The 23,192-nt window shown below is 38.4% G+C and overlaps 1 protein-coding gene across 11 annotated transcripts in view; it reads right to left on the minus strand.

Moving 5' to 3' along the window:
• EYA4 (EYA transcriptional coactivator and phosphatase 4) overlaps window positions 1–23,192 on the minus strand; it is a 160,780-nt gene that overhangs the window by 33,012 nt on the left and 104,576 nt on the right. For 3 of the 11 annotated variants that reach the window (XM_009281496.2, XM_009281497.2, XM_009281498.1), the window contains exons 4-12: window positions 21,261–21,385; window positions 20,212–20,295; window positions 19,787–19,822; window positions 14,772–14,864; window positions 8,188–8,254; window positions 6,185–6,327; window positions 5,904–6,047; window positions 4,868–4,947; window positions 4,333–4,513 (exon numbers count right to left, since the gene is read on the minus strand). In XM_009281496.2, coding sequence (XP_009279771.1) covers window positions 4,333–4,513; window positions 4,868–4,947; window positions 5,904–6,047; window positions 6,185–6,327; window positions 8,188–8,254; window positions 14,772–14,864; window positions 19,787–19,822; window positions 20,212–20,295; window positions 21,261–21,385 — 953 coding nt within the window. The remainder of the gene's footprint in view (window positions 1–4,332; window positions 4,514–4,867; window positions 4,948–5,903; window positions 6,048–6,184; window positions 6,328–8,187; window positions 8,255–14,771; window positions 14,865–19,786; window positions 19,823–20,211; window positions 20,296–21,260; window positions 21,386–23,192) is intronic. The other 8 variants (XM_009281499.2, XM_009281501.2, XM_009281500.2 and 5 more) reach the window with 8 other exon arrangements.

A 23,192-nucleotide genomic window follows, 5' to 3' on the forward strand; every position in this document is an offset into this window, starting at 1 on the left:
AGTCTTCATATTTATAACATTTCAACGTTTTACAACAAAATCAAGACTCATTTCTACAGTTGCGTATTAAAACATCTGTTCTCAATGACTGTGTTTACTCTAATCTACCAAAAATAAAATATAAAAAAAAGCCCTGTTCTAAATCTTCTCTGAAAGTATCCAACAACTGAAGTAAATAACTTCAATTTCCATTTAGCATTAGCCATTACCAGCTGCCCCAGGCTTCTGCTTGGGTCAACGCTGTACATGATTGCATAATTATCCATTAATCAGTACTGTAACTAATCACTGTACCTTGTAAGTTCTAGGTATTTAAAGCCAACTTTATTTCATTATGCTAATCTCTGTATCAGAATGAGCAGCTGTCTCTTACTTGAACGCAAGGTATGCATCTATTTTAGAACTGCAGAAGTCAGTAGTGCGTGTTTTTTTGAACAACTGTAGGCTTAATTGCTTGATTTGCTTTTTACCAACAGCAGGCTAAAGAAGCAACTGCATTTTCTTATCCTCCGTTTCCTTTAGAAGTGAGGTCAATGCTGATAAAAGGAAAACTTATTAAAAATTCAGCCATGTAACATAAAAGAATGTGAGAAATTCTAGTACCAAAGAGTACTGAAAACATTACCTTCATGAAGAGTTCCTGCTGCAGCTCATATTGGACAGAAATTTTTATTGCAATGTTTGAATTTTTTTAGCTTTTCCAATATTCAACACATGCCTAATAAATATACTTCATAGCCTCGTCCCACTGGAACTATTAGCAGCATCAGAGATTCAATAAAGCAAGAGGAAAATGTTAAAACCAGAACATGGAACGACCACTTTATCACAGATGTTCATACACACACACTGGTTCATGTCCAGCATGAAGCCTTCCATGCCGTGGATACCTTCCAGCAGCTCCAGTTAAGAGGACAGGGAGTTACAGCACCACCGTTACAAATGGAGGTGGTCTTTCATATCCAGAACATTGTTTCCCACCTCTAGTTTGATGTGAACATCCCCTCCTCCCTGTTAAAACACAGTTGTACCACTTAAGCAGGAGAAAAGAGGTGTGGGCATAGTCTGCATGTAGACTTAATGCCATCTCCTGGAGCAGCTGCAAAGGGTGACTTCATTGTGGGTACAAATTAAGAGAGACCAAGCTCTGCTGCACCCCGGTAACCGAATTGGAGCTAATATCCTACAAGTGATTCACCTTGCCTAACTCTGGACATATGAAAGTGAGGTGCCTAAACATGAAGCTTTTACCCAGGCCTATTTCCTCGGCTAGAATTTTATCTGCCCTAGATTAAATGTACTCAAATGTACTCATCTCCTGAGACCTCATCGCAGGATTCATCTGACTTATCCCAATTTGAGATAAAGTGCCTTTGGAGATAACTATTTGTCTCGCAGATACTCTGTGGTCACGAGTGCATTTTGAAAAATCTTAATACAGGGCAGGCACAATACAAGCTCAGAAGAGAAGTCCATGGGAAGGTCAAGGAGCTGAGCCTTACACAGAGGTGGGATGGATGGACTTCTGAGCCACTTCATACTCTCCTTATGGATTGACTTTTGTTACATATTCTTACTAGACAGAGCAGCCAGAAGATGGCTTCAACATTACAAGCCTTTTTTTTCCTGGCTCGTAATGTGTTTTTGCTTGTTATGAGTAGCAGATAGAGTAAAGTCTGTTTCAATTTTCATCTCATTTTCTTGGTCAATAAATAAAATTGTAACTGATATTAACTCCTGATCTGATGGGGCTTTATTATGAAAACAAGAAATCCGGTAAGTGTGCAGATTATTAGAGCTTTTGAACAGTTATTTGAATTACTAGCTAGCAGAGATGGCAGAAGAGTGAAGTGCCTTGCTGTGTTTAATCTCAGGTTTTAGTTGGAGTAAGTCTTAAGGACCGAGCAATAAGGGCTTGTTAGACAGCAAGTAAACAGTGAGTGAGTGCTGAAGCTCTGCAGTATGATCTACTGTATCTGAAGTGATCTCCAAGACACTGCACCTCACTGATGGAAATTTATTTTTACAGTGACACGGAAGGGCACAGGCATGTCACGTATTCACAAAGTGGGTGTTCAGCAGAGGGTCGCATGATCAGTGCAATACTTCACAGAAATAAGGAGTGTGTGGGCAGATTTGTAAGTTCAGATGCACAACCTACTTAACAGGAAAACAAGTTCATACGCTTAAACAATCCACAAACAAGAAAAATCCTTACTGATTCATAGATGTGAAGCCTTCAGTATTTTTTCAACCTGTTCAAGCTACGTAAGATTCCTTTTCTTTGCCAATGCGATTCGATATTAAGGAGTTTGTAATACATGATAAACTTATACAGCATTTCTAGGAAGCACAGATACACAAGGGAGAGACAATATGGGAAACACTGATTTTCTCAAATAAGAATATGGAGGAGTAACAAAGGAGCAAGGAAAAGTACACAGGATGTGCAATTATCAAAACATCACTTGTGAGTACTCTTCACACTCTTTTAAAAATACTTTGCATATGATTTGTGTCTGTTATGGATGTCCTGCAACTGTTGAAATTTCACTTTGTTTCAAGTTACCTCTTCGCTTTTTCTTCCTAAATTTGCATTCTGAGACTACTGAATAACATTTTACACTTTCATCAAAAACCAAGGGTATGTGTATCTCCCCATACCCATTCCATACCATACCATACCACACCACACCACACCACACCACACCACACCAACACGCATGCACACACACATACAGACTTTAAAAATCAGCCTGAGGAAAACAGCTGGCTAGGAAAAATTTCAACTCATGCCATTAAAATTCCAACGTTTTTAGTAAATTTAAGCAGCTTGTATGAAGTATGAGGCCTTGCTTATACCCTTCTACACAGTATTACCCTTCCTTTGTACAAATTCATTATTATAATACATTAGTTTTTTCTACTATACTTTTCAGTGAGACGGTGCAGTTGTTAAAATGAGAATTAGGAAGATTTATGCAATGAGTTGATTTTGTGATTAAACCACATTCCCCCCTCTATTCAGAGCCTAATCCAAAACCCAGTTTGTTAGTCTTTTTGGAAATGCTCACAGTCTGTGGGTAAGGCAGACACTACCCGTGCTGCATGAGGGAAGCCAGTGTCCCTGGAAGAGAGGATTGCTCTACGAGCGCTGAGCCAGGCAGCTGGCAATTGATAACCCCATAGATGCTACACACAGCCTTAGTAGGCTACTTAGGTTATGAATATACGACATAATAGCGAGCTAGATCGTTAAGAACTTCCTATATAATAGAAACAATACAGGAAAGTGAGCATGAAAAAGCAGGCTCTGTTCACCCAGTAAGGATACCACACTCATCTGACTGTGCCTGTCAATTCCTAAACTACCCCACCAAGATCTTCACAGCTCTGCTCTGTACTATGCATAATTTCAAATGCATAATTTTAACTTGTCTTTACTTTAGTCCTATTTATATTAAATGGGGGAAAATAAATTGGCGAGATGTTCAGGAACTTAGAGACCTAGCATGAAAAGAAAAAAAAAAAAAGACAGACAATTTGTGTTTGCAGAACACATAGAATGGAGCAGGTAAATGACTGTGAACTGGGTTATAACGATAATGAGAAAAAATGAAGAAGCTGCCATTACCCAGCAGCAGTGCCCTAGGAACAGAACTGTGTAACAAAATCCTGTGTTGTAGTGGATGTGCACAAGGGGGCAGAGCTGGGCAGGCAAATTGAGTCTCCTGATGTCTCCTGAGAACTTTCTTTTTGCAACTTCAACTACTTCAATGCTATTTTTTTAAAGAGACTTGTGCTAACAAGCGATTGCTCTATTCTTAGTTACTTAAATTTGTGAATTAGCAAGCACGGCTTGTATACATTTGAACAAAGTCCATGTACTCTTGCTAGCGTGATTGGGGCATAATTAAATGAACAACAGTATCTTGTTTTAAATTCTTTACAGCAATACTTCAGAACATGTAGGTGGACACAGGTATGTTCCACTGTCAGTAACAGGAGAGCTCACTGAACTTTTACTTCAAAATTTACTAAAGGTTTGTTACTGTACGGTCGTTTTTGGTACTAACAGATCCCTACCAGACTGTTGTAATTTTTTTCAGGCCTACTCCTTCCACAGACAACCATCTCAGTTTGCAAAGAGCTTTATTTAACTAATAAACTAGACAGGTTTCCTAATTAAACAAAAAAAAAGCTTATTTTGGCTGGTTTGCATGATAAAATTTTCTGAAAGGCATGAGCTTAAAATGTCAATATTCAAACAAGGTTGATACGGAAATCTTGTCTTTATACAAGTACAGAATAAAATACAAAAATTGTTTTCACCTGAATGTAGATCTGTACCTGGTTGACTAGTCAGGCCAGGGAGAGAGTCCTGTAACTGGTAGGTTGATGATGATGAAGTGCCATCAGCCGTGTTGTTTGAGGTCATGTATGCACCATATGTTGATGCTGAGTAATACTGTGCATATTGATTTTGGCCAAAAGCTGTGTATGATGGATAATCCTAAAACAGCAAATGCAGCAGAGTACTTAATTAAGTAAAGTAACGAGCGATTTTTCCATTAAGTATTTCTAAGTGTGCAATCATATGACTTTTGCAAGAGTTTGGGGAGTTTAGTTTAGATTTTTTTTAATTTAAGGATATTTACTAAAAGACTACAGGGAGGTTGCTGAAGTATTTAAGTGCCAAAAGATGCAACTAGGCTTCCACTGGGAATCTTGATCCTTTCCACAGAAAATAGCATTGAACCACAGTGAGTCTAATTCAACAAAACAGATCTAAATTAAAATAACATGCTATCATTGGAGTTATAGAAATCCTTTTGTAATTGACAAACAAAAATGTTAATATTCATACCTGTTGTGAACTACTGAAGTTTGTAGAATTTGAAACAGAATTGTTTGCATAAATAGTGGACGATGGTGTAAAACTAGAACCTAAAATTAAAAAATACAATTAACTGTGAGAACTTGCTTGTGAATAAAAATAAAATTCTAAATACAATATTCCATGTTACGATATAGATGAATCAGAAGAACAAACAACTTTTATTTTCTGTTTAAACAATAAAACATTGTAACGAAACTTCAAAAGAAATGAAATGCTACTTCCACACATACAGGCATACATTCCTCTTCACACCATGCAAGGAAGGTATTGGCAGTAAGTCATTACACCGATCAAGAAAGCATTTTTCAATTTATTGCAGTGTCTCACCTCTCCTCAAAAAATGTTTTTCTCTTTTGCCTTCATTTCTAAGTTCTAACACTTAAAATAAAGAATATTTTAATGATCCAGGTGTTTTTAATCGATCTGTAATGAGGCATGTCCTTGTTTTCAACGTGTCAGATGATTCATATTGTAATTTGTAATATTTAAAGATTAACCGTTGTATAAGAAGCTTAAAAATTATCCAAATAAAACAGGTTATCAGTGATCAAAGGGTACTAATTGAATAATAAATGAAAGAATAAATATGAATTAAGGAGAAATTCTAACAAATTATGCTAATCCAAAGAGAAACAAGTAACAAATGATGTCATACTCAGACACATGGAAACAAGGAAAAGTGACTTGTGTATGCTAATAAATACAACAAATGCTTCCAGTCCTGCCATGTGATTTCACCCCATAAAAAAATGAAGGTGCAAATAAGGACTGCATTGCATGGCCAGATCTAAATTAACAGATAACTAAAATGAACACGAATATGCATATCAGTACTGGAAAAAAATACTTAGCTTTAAACTTTAGAGGTAAAAGTAGCTGTCAATGACAAGCGTACTTGCCGGAGTTCACAAAAATGAAGGGAAAATATATCATAAATATGAGGGAAGAGGGGGCCGTCAGCAGCAGCGGGATGGGATGAGCCCTGACGGTGGTGGCTACTCACCTGGCATCTGATATGAGTAGGGTGTTTGGCCTGGCTGTGGGGTGGAAAACCCTGGGCTGTAACTGAGGCACCCGCTCTGCAGTGGTGATTGGGTCTGCGAGAGCCCACTTTCCGTCTTGATGCCTGGCAACATTACACCCAAATCTGTGTAAGAAATTAATTTTCAACTGATTCTTTAAAATATTTTCTTACAGTTGGGAAAATAAAAAAGAAAGCAGAAAACGTTCACATCGGCATTGCTCTTACTTCTACGCAAGGTGAAGTAACAAGAGGTCAAATACCGTAAGTGGGTAAGCTGTACGGCTGTCCTGTCTGTGAGTAGGCTGTATAGACCGCTGGTTGCTGCATTCCCGAATACTGGGTTTGTCCGGCATAGGCAGACATTGTTTGAGCTGCTGGTGTAGAAAGAATGTGTGGATAGGGCCTAAATATTAGGAAAAATAGCATTACTGTGGCAACAAATACTTTGTATGTTGATTCAAGCAATAAAGTAAAGAAAAAGGTTTAAAGATGTCCAAAGGCAGTTCATTATTCTGCCAGCTGTTCCTCTTCTGGGATGTATTCGATCACCCACTGAAATAAGCTGAAAACCACTCTGGCTCACATTCCTCAGGGCACGGTGAATATTTTGTGCTATCCCATCACTACAATTTAATTCTCAAGCTACTGTGTCCAGCTCTAGGTGGACTGTGCCACCGCTATACGGCTTTATAAGGATTTGACCCCTTTGAGCCAAGATCAGCCTGCTTAAATCAGAAAAGACTTCATGCTTTTTTAATCCAGTGGAGGGAAACTTGGACTAGAAGAATAAAGGAAATACAGAGGTGAACATTAAAGCTACTACATTATGTCCTCTGCGTACGGTTCTCCTTCACCAGACATCTAGCCTCTGGCTTCAACGGGAGATGGATCGTGCCCATTGAGAGCAGCATGAAAAATATTGATGGCAATACCTGGGTAACCAGATGGGCTTTAAACATTTGGAAAATATGGGCTAGGAAAATAGAATGGAAATAAAAATGGTCTTTTATTTATAAATACTGGGGGTTTAGAGAGAGATTGAATAATTTAAAATCAAGTTTAAAGTTTTTGCCCTCCAGAGTTGCAAAAACATACAGAGAAACATTTGTCTTGGATTGTTTTGTAAGTCAAATAAGACTTTATGGACCAAGAGTTGAGTAAACACACTCTGCAGAATTACGCTAACTGAAACCTGACCATTAAAAGCCATGACTGAATTTCAGATTCTTTTTTTTTAAAAAATTTTTTCTTTCTAATTAGTTCAGTACAGTTGGCAGATTAAAAATTCTATTAAACCTTGTAATGTATTTGGCCAAAAGTATCAGATATAGTTTGCCAAAACCTGGTTTAAGTGGAATAAGGTGGACTGTTCTTAGTTCAGGCACCTACTTTCTGTATCAATAAATATTGGCTATCATGAGATGAATGCAAATTTGTTAAAGAAACTTGAAAAAGCCTAATCAGCTACAGTTTCAATGTTTTCTCTGTATCAAAGTCACATAGGTAGTTGTATCAAATACATGGAAACAAATAGATGGCATACTGGAATCAAGCACCCATGTACACAACACTGATTGTAGGACAAGCAAACTAATAGCCTGCTAACTGCAGCAGTTTCATACAAAATCTTCAGTGCTTTTTCCTAAAGTTCCCACTCCTGGATTCATGTGATTGCCCAAGAGCCTGTTTTCCACAAAAAGAAGTGAAAGAAATTTTCTATTCCTAACAACGCCCATTGGCTTAAAAACAAACCAAAAAAAGAGATTAAAAGCTAATCCAATTTATTTGATTTTTAAATCTTACGATACCGGAGAAGGAAAGGGTGGTTTCTGACTGTGGAATGTTTGGAAGCGTTTGGCAATGCTGGTGCTGGGAGGGTTTGTGACAGGGTTACCTCTCAGTACGCATCTTGCACATGCAATTGTGATTTCTAAATATAAACTGTCTTCTTCAAAATATGTCTGTATACATTGCCAGCACTGTTAAGATGCTGATGTCTGAGAACGTAATAGTCCGATTTTTTCCTTCTGTTGTGTGCAGATATTCAAAGGTATTTCTCGTGTAGCAATACCGTACTGTGCCCAGAGCAGGATCTTACTCTGCAGCCATGTGAGGAAAAATAAGTTGGAGAGCGCGCTATACTGGAGTCAGTACCGAGGCTTAAGTATTTTCCTTTCTCTCTGCTTGTTTACAACAAACCACAGAACTGCCTACAGCCATGGTCAATTCCCTATAAAAGACTAGAAGAGGTGCAGACACTAACTTGGAGGGATATATCTGCGGAGAGTACTGGTGCGCTGATCTTGGGCTGTAGCCACTACTTGTTATTACTGCAAAACAGAAAACAAGAGTACAGCAGTTAGAAACATCATGAGACCAATACAGCCAAACGGTCTGAATGTTAGAAACATCACGAGACCAATACAGCCAAATAGTCTGAATACTAATGCAGCAACATCAGCAGAGAAGCTTATTGAAATGGACAGCTTTTCAACAAAGTAGATGTCACCTGAAATGCAACATCTTAATACAAAAATTAAAAAACTCCCAAATCATTCATCGTTGTACAGAACTCTCTAGTTGGTATGGGTATGTCATGCTTTTTCAGCTCGACTGACGTGTTTCTGAATATATTGCAGAGGCAATTTCATACATAAGCTGATCCACACACCACAGATCTTTCAAATTTGCAAGTTGTATTAAAATTGGTAGTTAAAAAGAATCTTGTGATTTAAAATATGATATCGCATGGGATTGAAATAACATAGGCATACTTTTAAAGTCTCACATTAACAAGTTTAATTTTAATACTGGGTAGGAAAAATAAGTTTTATATGGGTGTGGTTAATTTTAGTCAGCTGAGGTGATGGAAGATACTGGATTGACTACTAGAAAATGAATACCATTCCTTATCGACAGACTGATCAGAACATAGCCACTAACAACAATATTTTTATTTTAAAAGTAAGCGTAAACAGTCCTGTCCAGTAGCCATCAAAATTGTGTATGTCTATACTATTCACAGCTGCATTCTTCCAAGAAAGCTAACAGAACAATAGTCATACCCCATTAAAATTTCATTCAGAAGCAGTGCTCACACTGGATTAATTCCAAGTGTTTGGAAGTTTCTCTTTCCTTTAGCCATCTGTCTTGACTAAGACAGATGTATTCCAAATATATGTACTCTAAAGTGTTGAACCAATCCCTTCAGAGCAAATCCATACTGGGCAAACACACAGAGTGTCTTTATTAGGCCATCTGCTGTTCATTCACTTTTCAAAAGATTAAAGTAGTACACAACGAAGCACTGGAATTTCTTTAGTCTAATCAATCATAGTTGTACTTCAAAGTGTACCCTCTTCCTGAGTTGTTCGTAATGGTAGTAGAAATGAACTTTCAGAATTATATAAGTGACAAATAGGTTTAGGTTCCTTACTATTTTATGAAACATGATGTATTTCTACATCCAGGCCTAATTAATGTCTTTGAGATCTATTGCTTTGAACATACGCAGAACTTCGTATTTTTAAAGCTAGTTTAAATGCATTTAGAACATGTAGGACTTAAAAGGAAAACACAGTAGAAGAAAAACAATTAGCTTCTTTTTTAAATGTGCAGTTGAGTATGGCTTGAAAATAAAGAAGAGTTGGAGAATAATTTTTGGAACATGTGCCACCAGATTTCATAAAAGAGTTGCTGATTGAAAAGATATTGAGGGTTTGCCTGTGATGGAAGTCTGCTGAATTTTTTATGTGGATATTCTTTTTTTTTTTGAGAATGCCTTTCCGTGGTTTAAGCTCAATCCGCAGAGTGATCCACTAGGTGCGCATACAGCTATTCCCAGAATTAGATGAACCTATAGCTGTATATATCAACATAATCAGCCCATAGAACTCTAAAGGATGCTCTCAGTTATTTAAGGCTTGAAGAGCAGTCTTCCCTGTTGTATCCCTTCCCTGTTATATGACCTTTCTAAAGACAAGCAACAGCTAACAGAGTGACCTTGGAAATTCTAAGGGCAAGGAACTTCTGTGATCCATTATCAGCTTATTGGATCTTTTTTGCCTGTACTGCTCCACTTTTTGTCTGATCGTTCGCTGGATGACAGCTCACTTGATTAATTAGTTTAGTTAAAGCACATTTACCATTCCACCACACCTGATGTAAACTACAAAAAATGAATGACTGTTCACTTAAATCACTTGAGCTATCAAAACCTAATGTTTTTCAGCAAAAACTGTCCTGCCTGCTTTTTTATTCTTTCTGCATATACCTTATGTTATAAATTCAGACAAGAAAATAAAATACTTTTGGAATGTGTCTGGTTTTAAATTTCTTTTTTTTTTTTCAATTTCCCTGATGATACTACCGGGAAGAGAGAGAAAAAGAGGCAAGTGCCCCCAGAGTAAATTGTGTACCTTTCAAACTAAAAAGTCTGTTCCTTTCACTCTTTCTCTGGTAGCTTGTCCCATTGATTTGTACGTTACATTTTAGACTGTGAGATGTTTGAGAAACACAGGGTGTAAGACCTACCATAAGAGAACATTATGACTGAGTAGAGCCTATGGACTATGCCTGTATCTTATAAATTAGATTGGTAATTCTAAGGGTTATCAAACTTAAACAACTTTCACTGCTGGATAGCCTCCTAACCCTACTTCTGAGGACTGTTGGCAATGGAGGAGATGGTGGAGGCAGGTTGTTATAGTCTTTATGACTGTGCCACTTTATACAGCCATTTATATCAATGGGGCTAAACACTGTTTTATATTACTTACATTAAAAACAAAATCAAAACTGTTTCTTCTCTAAAAAACTCAAGTATTTCTAAGACTTCACTACTTGAATTTACCAGAGGAATGGTCTTCAGGGCAGGTGTAAGACCCTTGATTTCTCAAGTCTCACTATGGCGCTAAGGGCATATTCCAGTCCCCACTAACGTTGATTCACAGAGGGGACAAGAAGCTGACAGCCAGCTCTTACCAGTTACCCTGTTAGCTCAACTGGCCAAGGTGGCTGTGGAGAATTTAAATGACCGTATGTCCTGGTTTCAACTGGGACAGAGTTAATTTTCTTCCTAGTAGCTGGTACAGTGCTGTGTTTTGGGTTTAGGATGAGAATAATGTTGATAACACACCAATTGATGTTTTAGTTGTTGCTAAGCAGTGCTTACACTAGTCAAAGACTTTTCAGCTCCTCATGCCCTGCCAGCGAGAAGCTGGGAGGGGGCACAGCCAGGACAGCTGACCCAAACTGCCCAGAGGGGTATTCCATACCATACGACGTCATGCTCAGTACATAAACTGGGGGGGAGTTGGTGGTGGGGGGCAGCGACTGCTGCTCGGGGACTGGCTGGGCATTGGTCGGCAGGTGGTGAGCAATTGCATTATGCATCACTTATTTTGTATCTTCTTTTATCATTATTATTATTATTATTGTTACTATTATTACTATTATTATTTTCCCTTCCTTTTCTGTCTTATTAAACTGTCTTTATCTCAACCCACAAATTTTACTTTTTTTTTTCCCCCGATTCTCTCCCCCATCCCACTGTAGGGACAGGGAGTGAGCGAATGGCTGTGTGGTGTTTAGCTGCCTGCTGGGTTAAACCACAACACCATAAACTGTTCTGATAGCATGTGTTGGGTTCAGTATATTAACACAGGCTGGAATTTTGTATTTTTTCATTACGCATCTGGAAAATTCTGTGCAAAGAGTTTAGGTTAAAAAGGATCTCATTTAAATAACAAATCACAACGTCTACACACAAGGGGACCAAACGTAGGTTATACAGCAGTGGCGTTTCCTAACTTTGCCTTTATAGCCTTCAGAAATTGTTTTCTATATCCTTTTGTGTGTAAGTAAAAAGGATGACGAGAACTTCAATGTCTCTCTCTCCGCTCCATTAAAATGATAAACAATTCTCAAATTAATCCAGTATTGTAAGCAATATAAACACAAGAATGCAGGCACTCACAGTACAGCAGCTGCAGCAAATTCACAGAGTATGAAAATGCTCAGTTCAAGGCTGTTCAGCTCTCCACATCCTGTGAATACCCACCCCAATGGGAGTCTGCTACAGGACCACAAAGCTTCAAATCGAGTATACCGATATTAATTACCAACTGTCATTCTTTGAAGAAAAAGGAGGAGGAAGAGGGGTGCGCAACGTGACTCTCCACCTGGCTAACCCTTGCTAAGAGCACAGTTTCTCCCAGGGGCCGCTCTGCAGGACGGAGGAACCGGAGCCCTGAGCGTGAGCTGCAACACGTGAGCTGCAGCTCTGAGCAGGAGCTTGCCCAGTGGCCTGGGCAAGGCCACTGTGGCAACTGTCACTCCAAAGTAAAGAGATCGATGTGCTTTATTTTTCAACTTTTCAATCAAAAATTGGGGTTCATCACGGTTACCTGTGAAGCCTGATCTGTCTCTCCTGCCCTGTACCTCGCACAGTCTGTTTGACCATCACTTTCTGTGTTACAGCTGGTCATTAGGGACAGAGCTGGCTACTTTACACCCCACAGGGCTCGTTCAGCCTTCTGCTCAGCTCCGGGACACGTCACGGGTTTTGATTGCCCTTGGAGCACGGAAATCAATTTTAATGGGTAGAATATTTGAAGGAGAGGATTTCTGCATGGCAGACTCTCAAATGGGTCTCAGCACAAGGACTTCTCTTTTCACCCATGTCTCATTTCATAAGATATTTAATAACATACCTAAATCCTTCCCTACTCAACAAAGGATGCTTGAGTCCTTCTGACCTATGCTTAAGACAGAGTAGGTGATATCCCTGCTAGTGGCCTATATGCCTAGGCATCCTCACGAAATGAGCTCACAGGTGCTCTGAAAGCTGCAGGAAAGTACTAGCATTATCACCTTGTCACAGTTGGGAATAACACACGTATGTAACTGATTATTAGGAAAAAACTAACTGTTCAGTGTTGGGCTTTGTTATGCATTATTTTCAATTGCAGCTGGTTTGTCTGAAATGACATCTTTCTATCAGTCAGTATTTATTGTCTTTGGCAACCCATTAAACTTCCCAAATAACCAGTTAGGTTAAGAAGTCAGAGAAATACATTTCTGGTGAGTTTTTATCGTTCTTTAGCACTTCTTCCACAAAACTGAGCCAACCAAATTGTCCAATTCGCAAGTACCAGTAAAAGGCAAGTGTGAAAGTGATGGATTTATTCTTATCACGGCAGCTCTGCGTCTCATTCTGATGATGAAGACTGCACATCACCCAGACAGGCAGACTATTGATTTCCCACTGTGAATGACCGTACTCATTTCATACTTGAGTTTGTGGCCTAAACTGAGAATCAGGTTCGTATTTCTTTTGAGTATGCAGGTGGCTAACAGACAAAAATTAATGTGTAAGGCTCAAATTCCTGCCTTTTCTTGGAGGCACTGATTGTTTCCAAATCTCTGAATGATCTCTGTAGAGATCTCAGCACTTCTTTTGAAGTCAGTGGAAGCTAACGGGTGAGTGGCACCTGGGGAAATCAAGCTGTTACTTAGCTATCTAAACTTGAACTGGAGGCTGCAATGTTTGGCACCCCTTCATGAAAATGTTGCCTTAGCCATGTTTTACACATGGAATCCAACTCAGATACCTTAAATACATGGCAGAACCTGATAAAATTTCACCAACAATGATAAAATCATATGTATGGTTGGACATATTATAATCTGTAATCATTTCTAATACAATTTTAGGACAGAGTAACAACAGAGTGAAAAAGGAAAGCTAATTTTTAGCCAAGACTATTAATTTTTTTATAGAACTTGTAAGACTTTAGTTGATGGGGTTCCTTTCAGTATAATCATAATGAGGACAGTGTTTTCATTTTTTCTAATCAGAAATAGTATACACTTGCTTTACATCTCACAAAAGACCTTTTCTTCAGGCACTAAATTTATTACAAATACTTTTCTGAATAACCAACTTCGGAGTATATCTGCATTTACTGATGCCTAAAAAACAATTCCAGAAACGTAAACTCAATTTTTAAAACATTTTCATTACACAGAAACATTGTGATTTCCAAAATATTTTAAATAGGGCTTGACTACTTAACTCTACCAAAGTAATAGTAGTACCAGTGTGAATTCCAGCGATTCCTGGCTTCAGTGACATTTCAGTCAGGCCATCACTGAACTGGTATTTTCAGATGCAAAATTTATTCTTCCTCCCCAAGATTTTTATTAGCAGGATTCAGCTTAATGATTAGGAGGCAGATTACCTATACTTTTCCACAGTTCATCACCTTTTAATAATTTATATAAATCTACTTAAAAATTGCTGTTTGTTTGAATTTTTTAAGAAGAAGTAACTGAAACATTATTTAAAGTAAAATACAGACTTTATTTTCATGGAAAGGAAGTAGCTTTAAACTAACTAAGTAGCTTTAGTGTTTAAACTAACACACTGCTCATAGGAATAAAAAGATTAGCACTGAAATATAACCCTTAAGATTTTAAATTTTACAAATTAGAATGGCTGTTACAAATACAAAGCATTTTTTTCCTCCTAAGATTGTACAAGACTAACACTGAGAAAAATCTACAGTACAATAATAACATTATTACTATAAGATTTTTGCATACAGTAATCATCTTAGGCACCATTAAAGCTTCTTTAAGATCATAGCTCATGAAAATTGTAGATTTTAATTTACAAAAATGAAAAAGCTATCATTATTATTATTATTATTATTAGGTATTAAAATGTTACTTTATTGTAGTTTTTTAAAGATTGCTTCCATGCAGTGAAATGTTCGTTAGTGAAGGTTATTAAATGCTATATTAATGTGCATCTAACAATACGTGATCTTGTTATGGCTTTACCTGACCCAGTAAAAGTGTCAAGCGATCCATCTCCAGTTGTTGTTGTTGTTTCACTGCTGTTCATGGGTTCTGTTTTGACTGCAAGAAGAGACACTACATAGAAGAATAAGTAGACATGAGATTTTACTTCTAAATTTATACTGGACTCTTCATGCCAGTCTCACTAGCGGTAGTCCAGCTAGAACAAGCATGCAGTGCAACAGCTTCGACCTTCGCTCTACCACCGTATTGAGAAAATCTACACTTGCTCTGTCTGGAAGGGACATGCATCTACATAGCTTTTTATCTGTGCGTTCGTCTATCTATTGGTTTTAGCAACTGGAATATCTTCTGGGGAGATTTCAACCTAAATCTAATTGATTCTAACAATTCCCTAAGAGTAGCAGAGAGGAAGGAAACATTAGCTGTCAAGGGATATAGCACATAACAAAAATAGTTTTGCCTGACAAGTGAAACAATAATAATAATATGGTTTCATGCTCATATAGAAGCAAATTACTTTCACAGTGCCAGCATTCTGCCTTTCCCCTTCCCCTTTTACAGAGCCTGTGGGGGGCTTTTTGAGCTAGGTCACCAGCAAGCAATTTTCCATAAATGAATAGAGAGGTTTAAAAGAAAAAAAAGCAGAAGAACTAGAGTAGGACACAAATGACAGCCATGACAAGTCAGCTTCTAACTCAGAGGTTACCAAACATTTGGGTCCACTCTGAACTCTTTCTTATGGATCATCATGCACTCTTACCATCCAAGCTAAAACTGAAAATCTAGATTTTATAGTTTAATATGTTACCTGAACAGACCATCTGGCATGGACTTTTGTAATGAAGTTTGGGAATCACCCTTCTAATTGAGGTGGTAAGAAACAGCTGTACAGAATACACTGCAGCTTTTATTAGATGTTTGACTGGCAAATATGGAAACCATCAACATATTATCACAATTGCTTTGCGAAAGTCAATTAGGTGTGTGTGTCAGCATTTATCACATATATATCAGCAACTTGCTTATAGATATCACAAGACCGGTTGCTGCCCGGGGGCGCAGAGCGAAGTGGCAATGAGGACCTGCATGGGCCACTACTGTGGTCGTATGCCAGGTATGGAAATTCCAAGGACACAGTCCAGGATATGTGGAGAAGCCTTTGCTGCGACAGCCGGGCTGGCAGAGCCCCCCCAGCAGGTCTAACATACGCCAAGCAAAGGCATTTTCTGCCAGCTAGTTACCTGACGCCTCCGAGGGACATCAGCTAAGCTGACCACAGCTCTCGTCTGTCAACATCACTGCATCCATGTTTGACTTCACTGGCAATAGTAAGGGGGAGAGGGGGAGTTTCATGTTCTGAGCTGGCAATGTATTTACAAACTATGGCTCGGATTCAAGTCACCTAACTTAAGCACATAAATTAGGTGCATACTAATCTCCCTTTACATCCAGTTGAGAAAGAGAGGTACTTCCAGAGGGTGATTCAGTCCAAATACAGCCTGAGCTGCCCTCGAGTTCACCATCCCTCTTAGAGTCTGTAGATGAAAAGGTAGTGGGAGAGCTAAATAAAGGATTTGGTTTTCTTATGGGAAAACAACACCTACAGAACCATACTGCTATTCCTCCCTGCGTCTGTGAGCACAACGAGGAGCTCACCGGGAAACTGCACAGCTATCAATACGGCTGCCTGTGACAGGCCCTGTGTGAGTTAACTCTCCTATGATATCACACCCAATTTCCAGTCACACTGCTTAAGGGATCTTACTTCAGTAAGTTACATGGGATGCTGCAGATATCTACAATTGGACAAGTGACCTACGCTGAATTCAAAGGGTCACCTGTCAAGCAGGGAACATTTGAGAAATCGGCATGTATTTGTGTCTGTGACAGGGAGAGTGCCCTGCAGTGTCGCTGGTGCCCCAGTGCTAAGAAAACCAAATTGCACTTTCTTACACAAGTTATACAGTTGTGTCTTTCCATTTACTGTGCGAGATTAAAAAATATTTGAATGTGTGCCTTCTAAATGTAGACTTCTTTTCATTATCGTTTCTCTTTAATAAAACCGCCACACCCGTATATTCTCCCTGCAAGCAGCAGGATATTAATTCAATATGAAATCATCAGGGAAGAATTTTAGCCACATTTTTTCAAGCTGCTGTGCACTCCTTGTCATTTTGCAGGCTATGATCTGCTGATTTAAAAAAAAAGCTGTGACAAGAATTACACAAAATGAACAAAAAGTCATTCGTAAGAGTAATCAACCATTCCCATTTCTCTATTTTGATGAGAAAGATGTGATTTTATTTTCATCAGATCAGTAAAATATACATCAAGAAAAAGCTTAAGGGTCATTTGTCACAAAACAATTGCCTCCACTGAACCTCAGGCCTCTCAGTCATGTGGCACACGTATTGTTGCCTGAAACATGAAAAGTAACTAAATTAGTTTTCTGATTACTATAAACAGATGTCTGTATGTACTTCAGTAGGAGAATGAAAAAACATACTAAGTTAAAAGATCTGTATTTTCCCCTCTGAAGATCTTTGGTCATACTTTACTTTATAAGATGCGTACCTCTTTTCTCTGCAGAGTATGGACATTTACCTACATGAAGAAACCTACTTTTTAGTACCTTTATCTGTTTCTGTTCAAGAAGGTGTTCCACTCTTGCCCATACCGAGCTACAAACCTGTGTTCAGTATTGCATCCAGAAAGACACTCCAGTATGTGCCTAATTGTTTTATTTAACAAAAACTTCAGTAAAGAATTGAAATGTTTACTTTAGAGTTGTGTCTAGTTCTGGTTAATGCCAGCTGCAGTGCACTTCCATCAGCACCAATAGTCACCAACTTTTTCTCTCCCTGTCAAGCAGAAAAGAATCTAAACCGAAAGAAACTTTCTCATGTACTTAACTTGAGGAAAAACATCATATTGGCACTGTGTTTTGTTGAAAAATACATGTAGAAAGTATTTTTATATGTGCTTGATTTTAAACAGTTCTACTTTGTTACATTCAGATTTTATCACAGTAAGGAATTCATCAAGGTCTTCCCTCAGTATAGCTAGATATTTGGACTATTACCTTTCTTTCTTTATTTTGCATGTCATTAAACCAAGAGGGGAAAAAATTACAAAGCTAACTAAAAAAAAAAAAAAAAGGATTCTAACATCAGATCAAAAACCCAGGAACATTTAAAGCTGAAATCAAAATAAAAGCTGACACCAATTAAAAACACAGAATCATCCCTATGTTTCCCACATGCGAGATAAAGCGTGGTTCTGATACTACTACGGCAACTGCTCTAGACAGAATGCAAAGAACTAAGAGTTTGAACCAGCATTTTGGATGAATACTCTAAAGACTATACATTTAATATTCTATTTTTTAAAGTGTGGATTAGTTTTAATTTTTTTTTATATACTGAAAGAGTAAAAATAAAATTAAAAGCAATCTCAAGGTGGAAATACATTTGAGTGTTGCTAACAGTGAAGACTGCACATGCTAACAGAGTAGAGCTACCACGATGGTCAGGGGCTGGGGCATATGATGTGAAAGGACAGACAGAAGAAGCTGGGCTTGTTTTGTCCTAGGAAGAGAAGGCTGCAGGGAGAGCTAATTGCTGCCTGCAGCTATCTAATCGGAAGGTGCAAAGATGACAAAGAACAAAGGCACACTCTTCTCAAAAGGTGCCCTGTGAAATGACAGGAGGCAACAGACACAAGCTGCAGCAAGGGACAAGTCCAATTAGATATAAGAGGAAAATTCTTCACTGTGAGAGTAGTCAGGCCCTGGGACAGGTGCCCAGAGAGGCTGTGGCACCTCCACCTTGGAGATATTAAACACTCAACTAGACGCTGCCTTGAGCAACATGATCTAACAGCAAAGTTGACCCTGCTCTGAGCAGGGGTTGGCCCAGCTGACCTCCAGGGATCCCTTCCAAACTTAATTATTCTAAGATGAACTCAGAATACAGCTCCCAACAGGCAACAGCTTCCACACCGTAAGTTCTTCACTTGATGAAAGGACTTAGTAGACCAACATGACTACTACTCTGCCAACCTCTTTTTTTTTCCTAAAGAACCTCTCTACGTTAAGGACTGAAAATGAACACAGAGTTTTAGGGGCAAGAGATGCTACTACTATGTGTGAAGCAGGACAAGCAAAAGCAATAGCTATTAGAAAAAAACAAGTCTGACTGAAAGCTCATGTAAAACAATAAACCACACAGAGCAAGTGCAATAGCTATTAGAGAAAAACAAGTCTGACTAAAAGCTCATGTAAAACAATAAACCACACAGCTTGTTATAAGAATGATTTTCCTCTTTCTTTTAGCAAGCCTTAAGGGTTTTCCTATGAATATACTCAACTAGAAGCGCAGATCTAAAAGTTCTACTGCCTATGGAAAATCAGATTTAATGCAAGTAATGCAAGGACTTTCACATTACATTTCCTCACTACTGATAATTAGTACTTAAATTATTACCTTCCACATTTATCTGAACATGCTGAACAGTTAACTGAGGTGACAGACTAAGTCAGCTCAGTCCTTCCTTAAATTCCTGTAACTGAGCAGGGGCATTCACATGGAATCAGTTATTCTAGCGCAAATGATCTTTTGTGCTCAAGTCTGATCTTTTTTGGGGGTAAATTCCCTCTAGACATGTGGCTTACAAATGGCAAGCTAATTCTGAGGATTTTTTTAAAAGGAAACTTTTCGAGATCTTCCTAACTTTAGTCCAAACCTGCACAGCTTAAGCACCTGTGTAATGGCTTGTAGAGAGTCATGGTGACGTGTGTTTACACCTATGATTAATCCCATATGTACTGCAACAGTGTCACATATAAAATTATTATTAATTGTTATAACTCATAACAATTAATAACACATGAGAGGAAACTCATAAATGAAAACAACAGCTTGGAAAATTTGGCCAAATGTTTGTGAACTGGCGAGTTACATGCAGTAGCACACTAGACATAAGCTTTAATTAATAATGAAAGTAGTAGTAAGAGTAGTAACAATAATGTCAACCTTGATTTGTGCTCAGGTAATCATGCAATGTTGTACCTAAAAATAAAAGAAAAACAAATGGGCATTCTGTGGAAAATCCATTGGTCTGACTTCCAGCAATGCTGACTACTGGCAGTTCCCAGCAAATGTTGATCACCACGGGGCTCTCCCCGTCTCTCAGAGCATGTAGACAGTTAAGCTAATTTTAAATGAGTTAAATTCTCCTTGCTCATCAAATGACTGTCAAAGTATGGTAAGATAATTATTTATTGCAACTTCCTACCAGTTTTCTGGCTGTGGGAAAGGCCTCTGAGAAGGGGTGGAAAAAAAGGCGGGGGAGGGAACCCCATGAAAATGTTCAAACCGCATAACAAAAGAACAGAGCAAACCAAGAGAGATGTTACACAGCAGTCATGGAGACACACCACCACACACATGCACTGTACCAGGGTCTCTCATACTTGTGGCAGAAGAGGGAGTACTGCAATTCAGCAACCAGTCTGCAGTATTTAACACAGTCATGTTGTCTCCTGAGAACAGGAATGGTATAACGGTTCATTGTCCCAATGTCTGTTCAGGGTATGTGAACAGTCTTCAAGGCCAGTAAGTGTTTTTGCACTTTGAGCCAAGTCTTTTAACTGCACTGTATTGTTTTTATGAGTATTATTTTAACTGGTTTATTTATGCAAGTATAATATAGAGGCATCTAGTTATTAGCGTTCTTTAATGGTATGCTTGAAGTTTCGCCTTCTCTTTATGCCGGAATAAGGATTCTATTTAAAAATATAAATAGGTTGAACTTTAACAGTTGAGCCCTTCTCTGCAGAGCTCTGTTACCCTCACATGCACATACTCTTTTTATTGACATTGACAGATTTCTTTTTTTAAATAGGGATAAGTCAATAAAATGCTTTACATTGTGGCCAGAAAGAACAAACTAAAAAACTTTTCTTGGTGCCAACTGTTAAAATAGACAGCAACATATAAACTCCAAAAAAGAGGGCTGACGCTCTAGCTTGACTCGTATCCATGGTGTCACTCTCATGGACACTGATCAGAACAGGACTCCATCTCAGAATGTGGTACCCTGCCTCCCACTGCTCCAATTCAGCTATGGCAGAATCTATTATCTGAAAGCATTGGAACATCTGTGTTGTAGCTGCATGGTAGTGCTGTCCCTACAGTAATAGATACAGCAGTAATAACCAGTTACTTTTGAGGAAAATCTAAAAATCTCTTTATGATAAACTTGCATTACCTGCCAAGAAATGGTATTAGCAAGTTCACCATGTAAAAAAATTACCCAAGCCTAATTTTGATGCACTTCTTTTGACAGAGATTTTAAATTAACCCAAATGTGGTATGATTGCCATTTTTTCGTAATTCTTCTGGGTTTATAAATGTGTTGATGCTCATCCTTGAAATTATGTTAAAAAATGCATATGACTAAAAACTAGCCAAAACTTTTTATGTGCCAGCAGTGTCTTATACTTACCTCCTGTTCCATTTGTTGTAACTGATGTGCTACTGAGATTAGGTTTATCCAGTTTGGAACTACCCGGCGCATCACTACTTCCAACAAGATTATGAGGACTGGCTAGATCTTGCATTTCCATAGACCTGTTAAAGAAGAAGGTGACAGTATTTAAATGCATTGTAATGCTACCTATAATAATCTGCTTTTTCTATAACAACTTTTTTTACATGGAGAGTTTGTAATGCAGCCAGATTAACAAATCAATACAGGTTCCTTTAAGGTCTTCTTTGCTTTTTACCAAACCTAAGAAAGTAGCTAATAATTTGATGTGAACAGCAACAAGGCCGGTATTTTTCACTTTTCCTTTAGGTATTATGAAGTAAATGACACAGGCTTATGAAACTGCTCAAAGAGCTTGTAAAAGAGGTGCATGAGGGAGTGCATATATATGGATGGACAGATGGAGGGATAAATGAATAAATGCACGTATATAGGTATTTCTTAGAAGAAAACAGAGAAATTAAGTGAAAAGTCAGTCATTACACAAAAGGTCAGAATAGGAACTTCTGCCTCCCATTATCTGTATTCCAACCACCAGCAGTCACTGCATCCACACTAGATCAGACCATACAGATGAATGAACAGAACTTTCACGTACATCTGGAAGATTCTTCACTCTTACAAATGCATATATTCTTACTAGCTCACTTGATAGTTTGTTTTTTCTGAGTCATTTCTAGGAATCTTGTAAAATTTCAAGTGGATTTAGACTGCAATGGATTTCAGCGTCACAGTTATACTGGGGACTGTGGATGGCTTTCATTCAGTGACAACAGATCTGCCTTTCTCAGACAAAGCAGACAAAGCAGACAAGGAGCATTTCTTGTTAGACTGGTAATTGCAATCCAATTGGGAGTGTGTGCTTGCCTTTTCCTTGCTTCATTTATAAATTAATTACACAGATTTTTCCCCAAAGAAACATTTTTGCTATGTATAAGCAAAGAAGTTGCCAGCCCATCTGTGACCGGAGAACCATTTACCACATGTATACTACAAAGACCAACAGAAAGATTGTCTTACAGAGCTGTAAAAGCCCAATTGCATTGTAGAAGACTGAAATGGCTAGGACAGAGATGAACGGTTGGGATAGCTCAGCAAGAATAACTGCTCCTGTATATTGATATTCTGGGCAGGAAGAGCAGCGGCAAATTGTTAAGGCAATACCCAGCATCTTAAGTATTTATTGCAAGTTTCTCTTTGAAATTGTCTATCTTCTGAGCTCTACACATCCTCCTCTGGGGAAAAAAAAACCCAACAAACAAAACCCCACCAGCTTTCCATCAAGTATGGATCTGCTGCCTGAATCTATTTTTTTTCTCCAAGATAAGGAAAAGAAAAAAAAAACACAGACTGAAATTGTCTCCCATGTTGTGCTCCTAATTGTGTTGATTTCCTGGATGCTTTAGCTTGCCTCTCATTGCATTTATTTAACCCAAGACACAGACTTAGAGCTGTCCTGTCTTGAATATCTTCCCGAAATTGTAGGAAATACTACATCTCAACTGGGAAAATGCACCAAGGCCTTACCCAAAGGCACACGAAGCCCAGGCAGAGAATCTCATTTACTGCAGTAAATGCTCAAATCAAGCCTGAGGTACACCAATACTCCACTGGCAGGGCAGCCTCCCCAGCAGCAGTCTGGATGAGCAGGGGAAAACTGATATTGCAGGAGGCCATGCATCAGCAGGTAAGAATTTTATAGCCATATTCAAGGAAATGCAAAGGCATAAACTGAGATTTGAGCTGCCTTGACCGGGATTTCTTCATCTAATTGTATATACATTTCTACACATATGTCAGCAGTGCATTATATTTATTGTCTACTGGAAATGTGATCAGTGTTAGATGAAATAAAATGAACTCAAGTGGTTTACTAGTCCGTCGGGTTTT

The sequence above is a fragment of the Aptenodytes forsteri genome, unplaced genomic scaffold, assembly GCF_000699145.1.
Source record: "Aptenodytes forsteri isolate BGI_AS27 unplaced genomic scaffold, ASM69914v1 Scaffold82, whole genome shotgun sequence".
NCBI lineage: Eukaryota > Metazoa > Chordata > Aves > Sphenisciformes > Spheniscidae > Aptenodytes > Aptenodytes forsteri.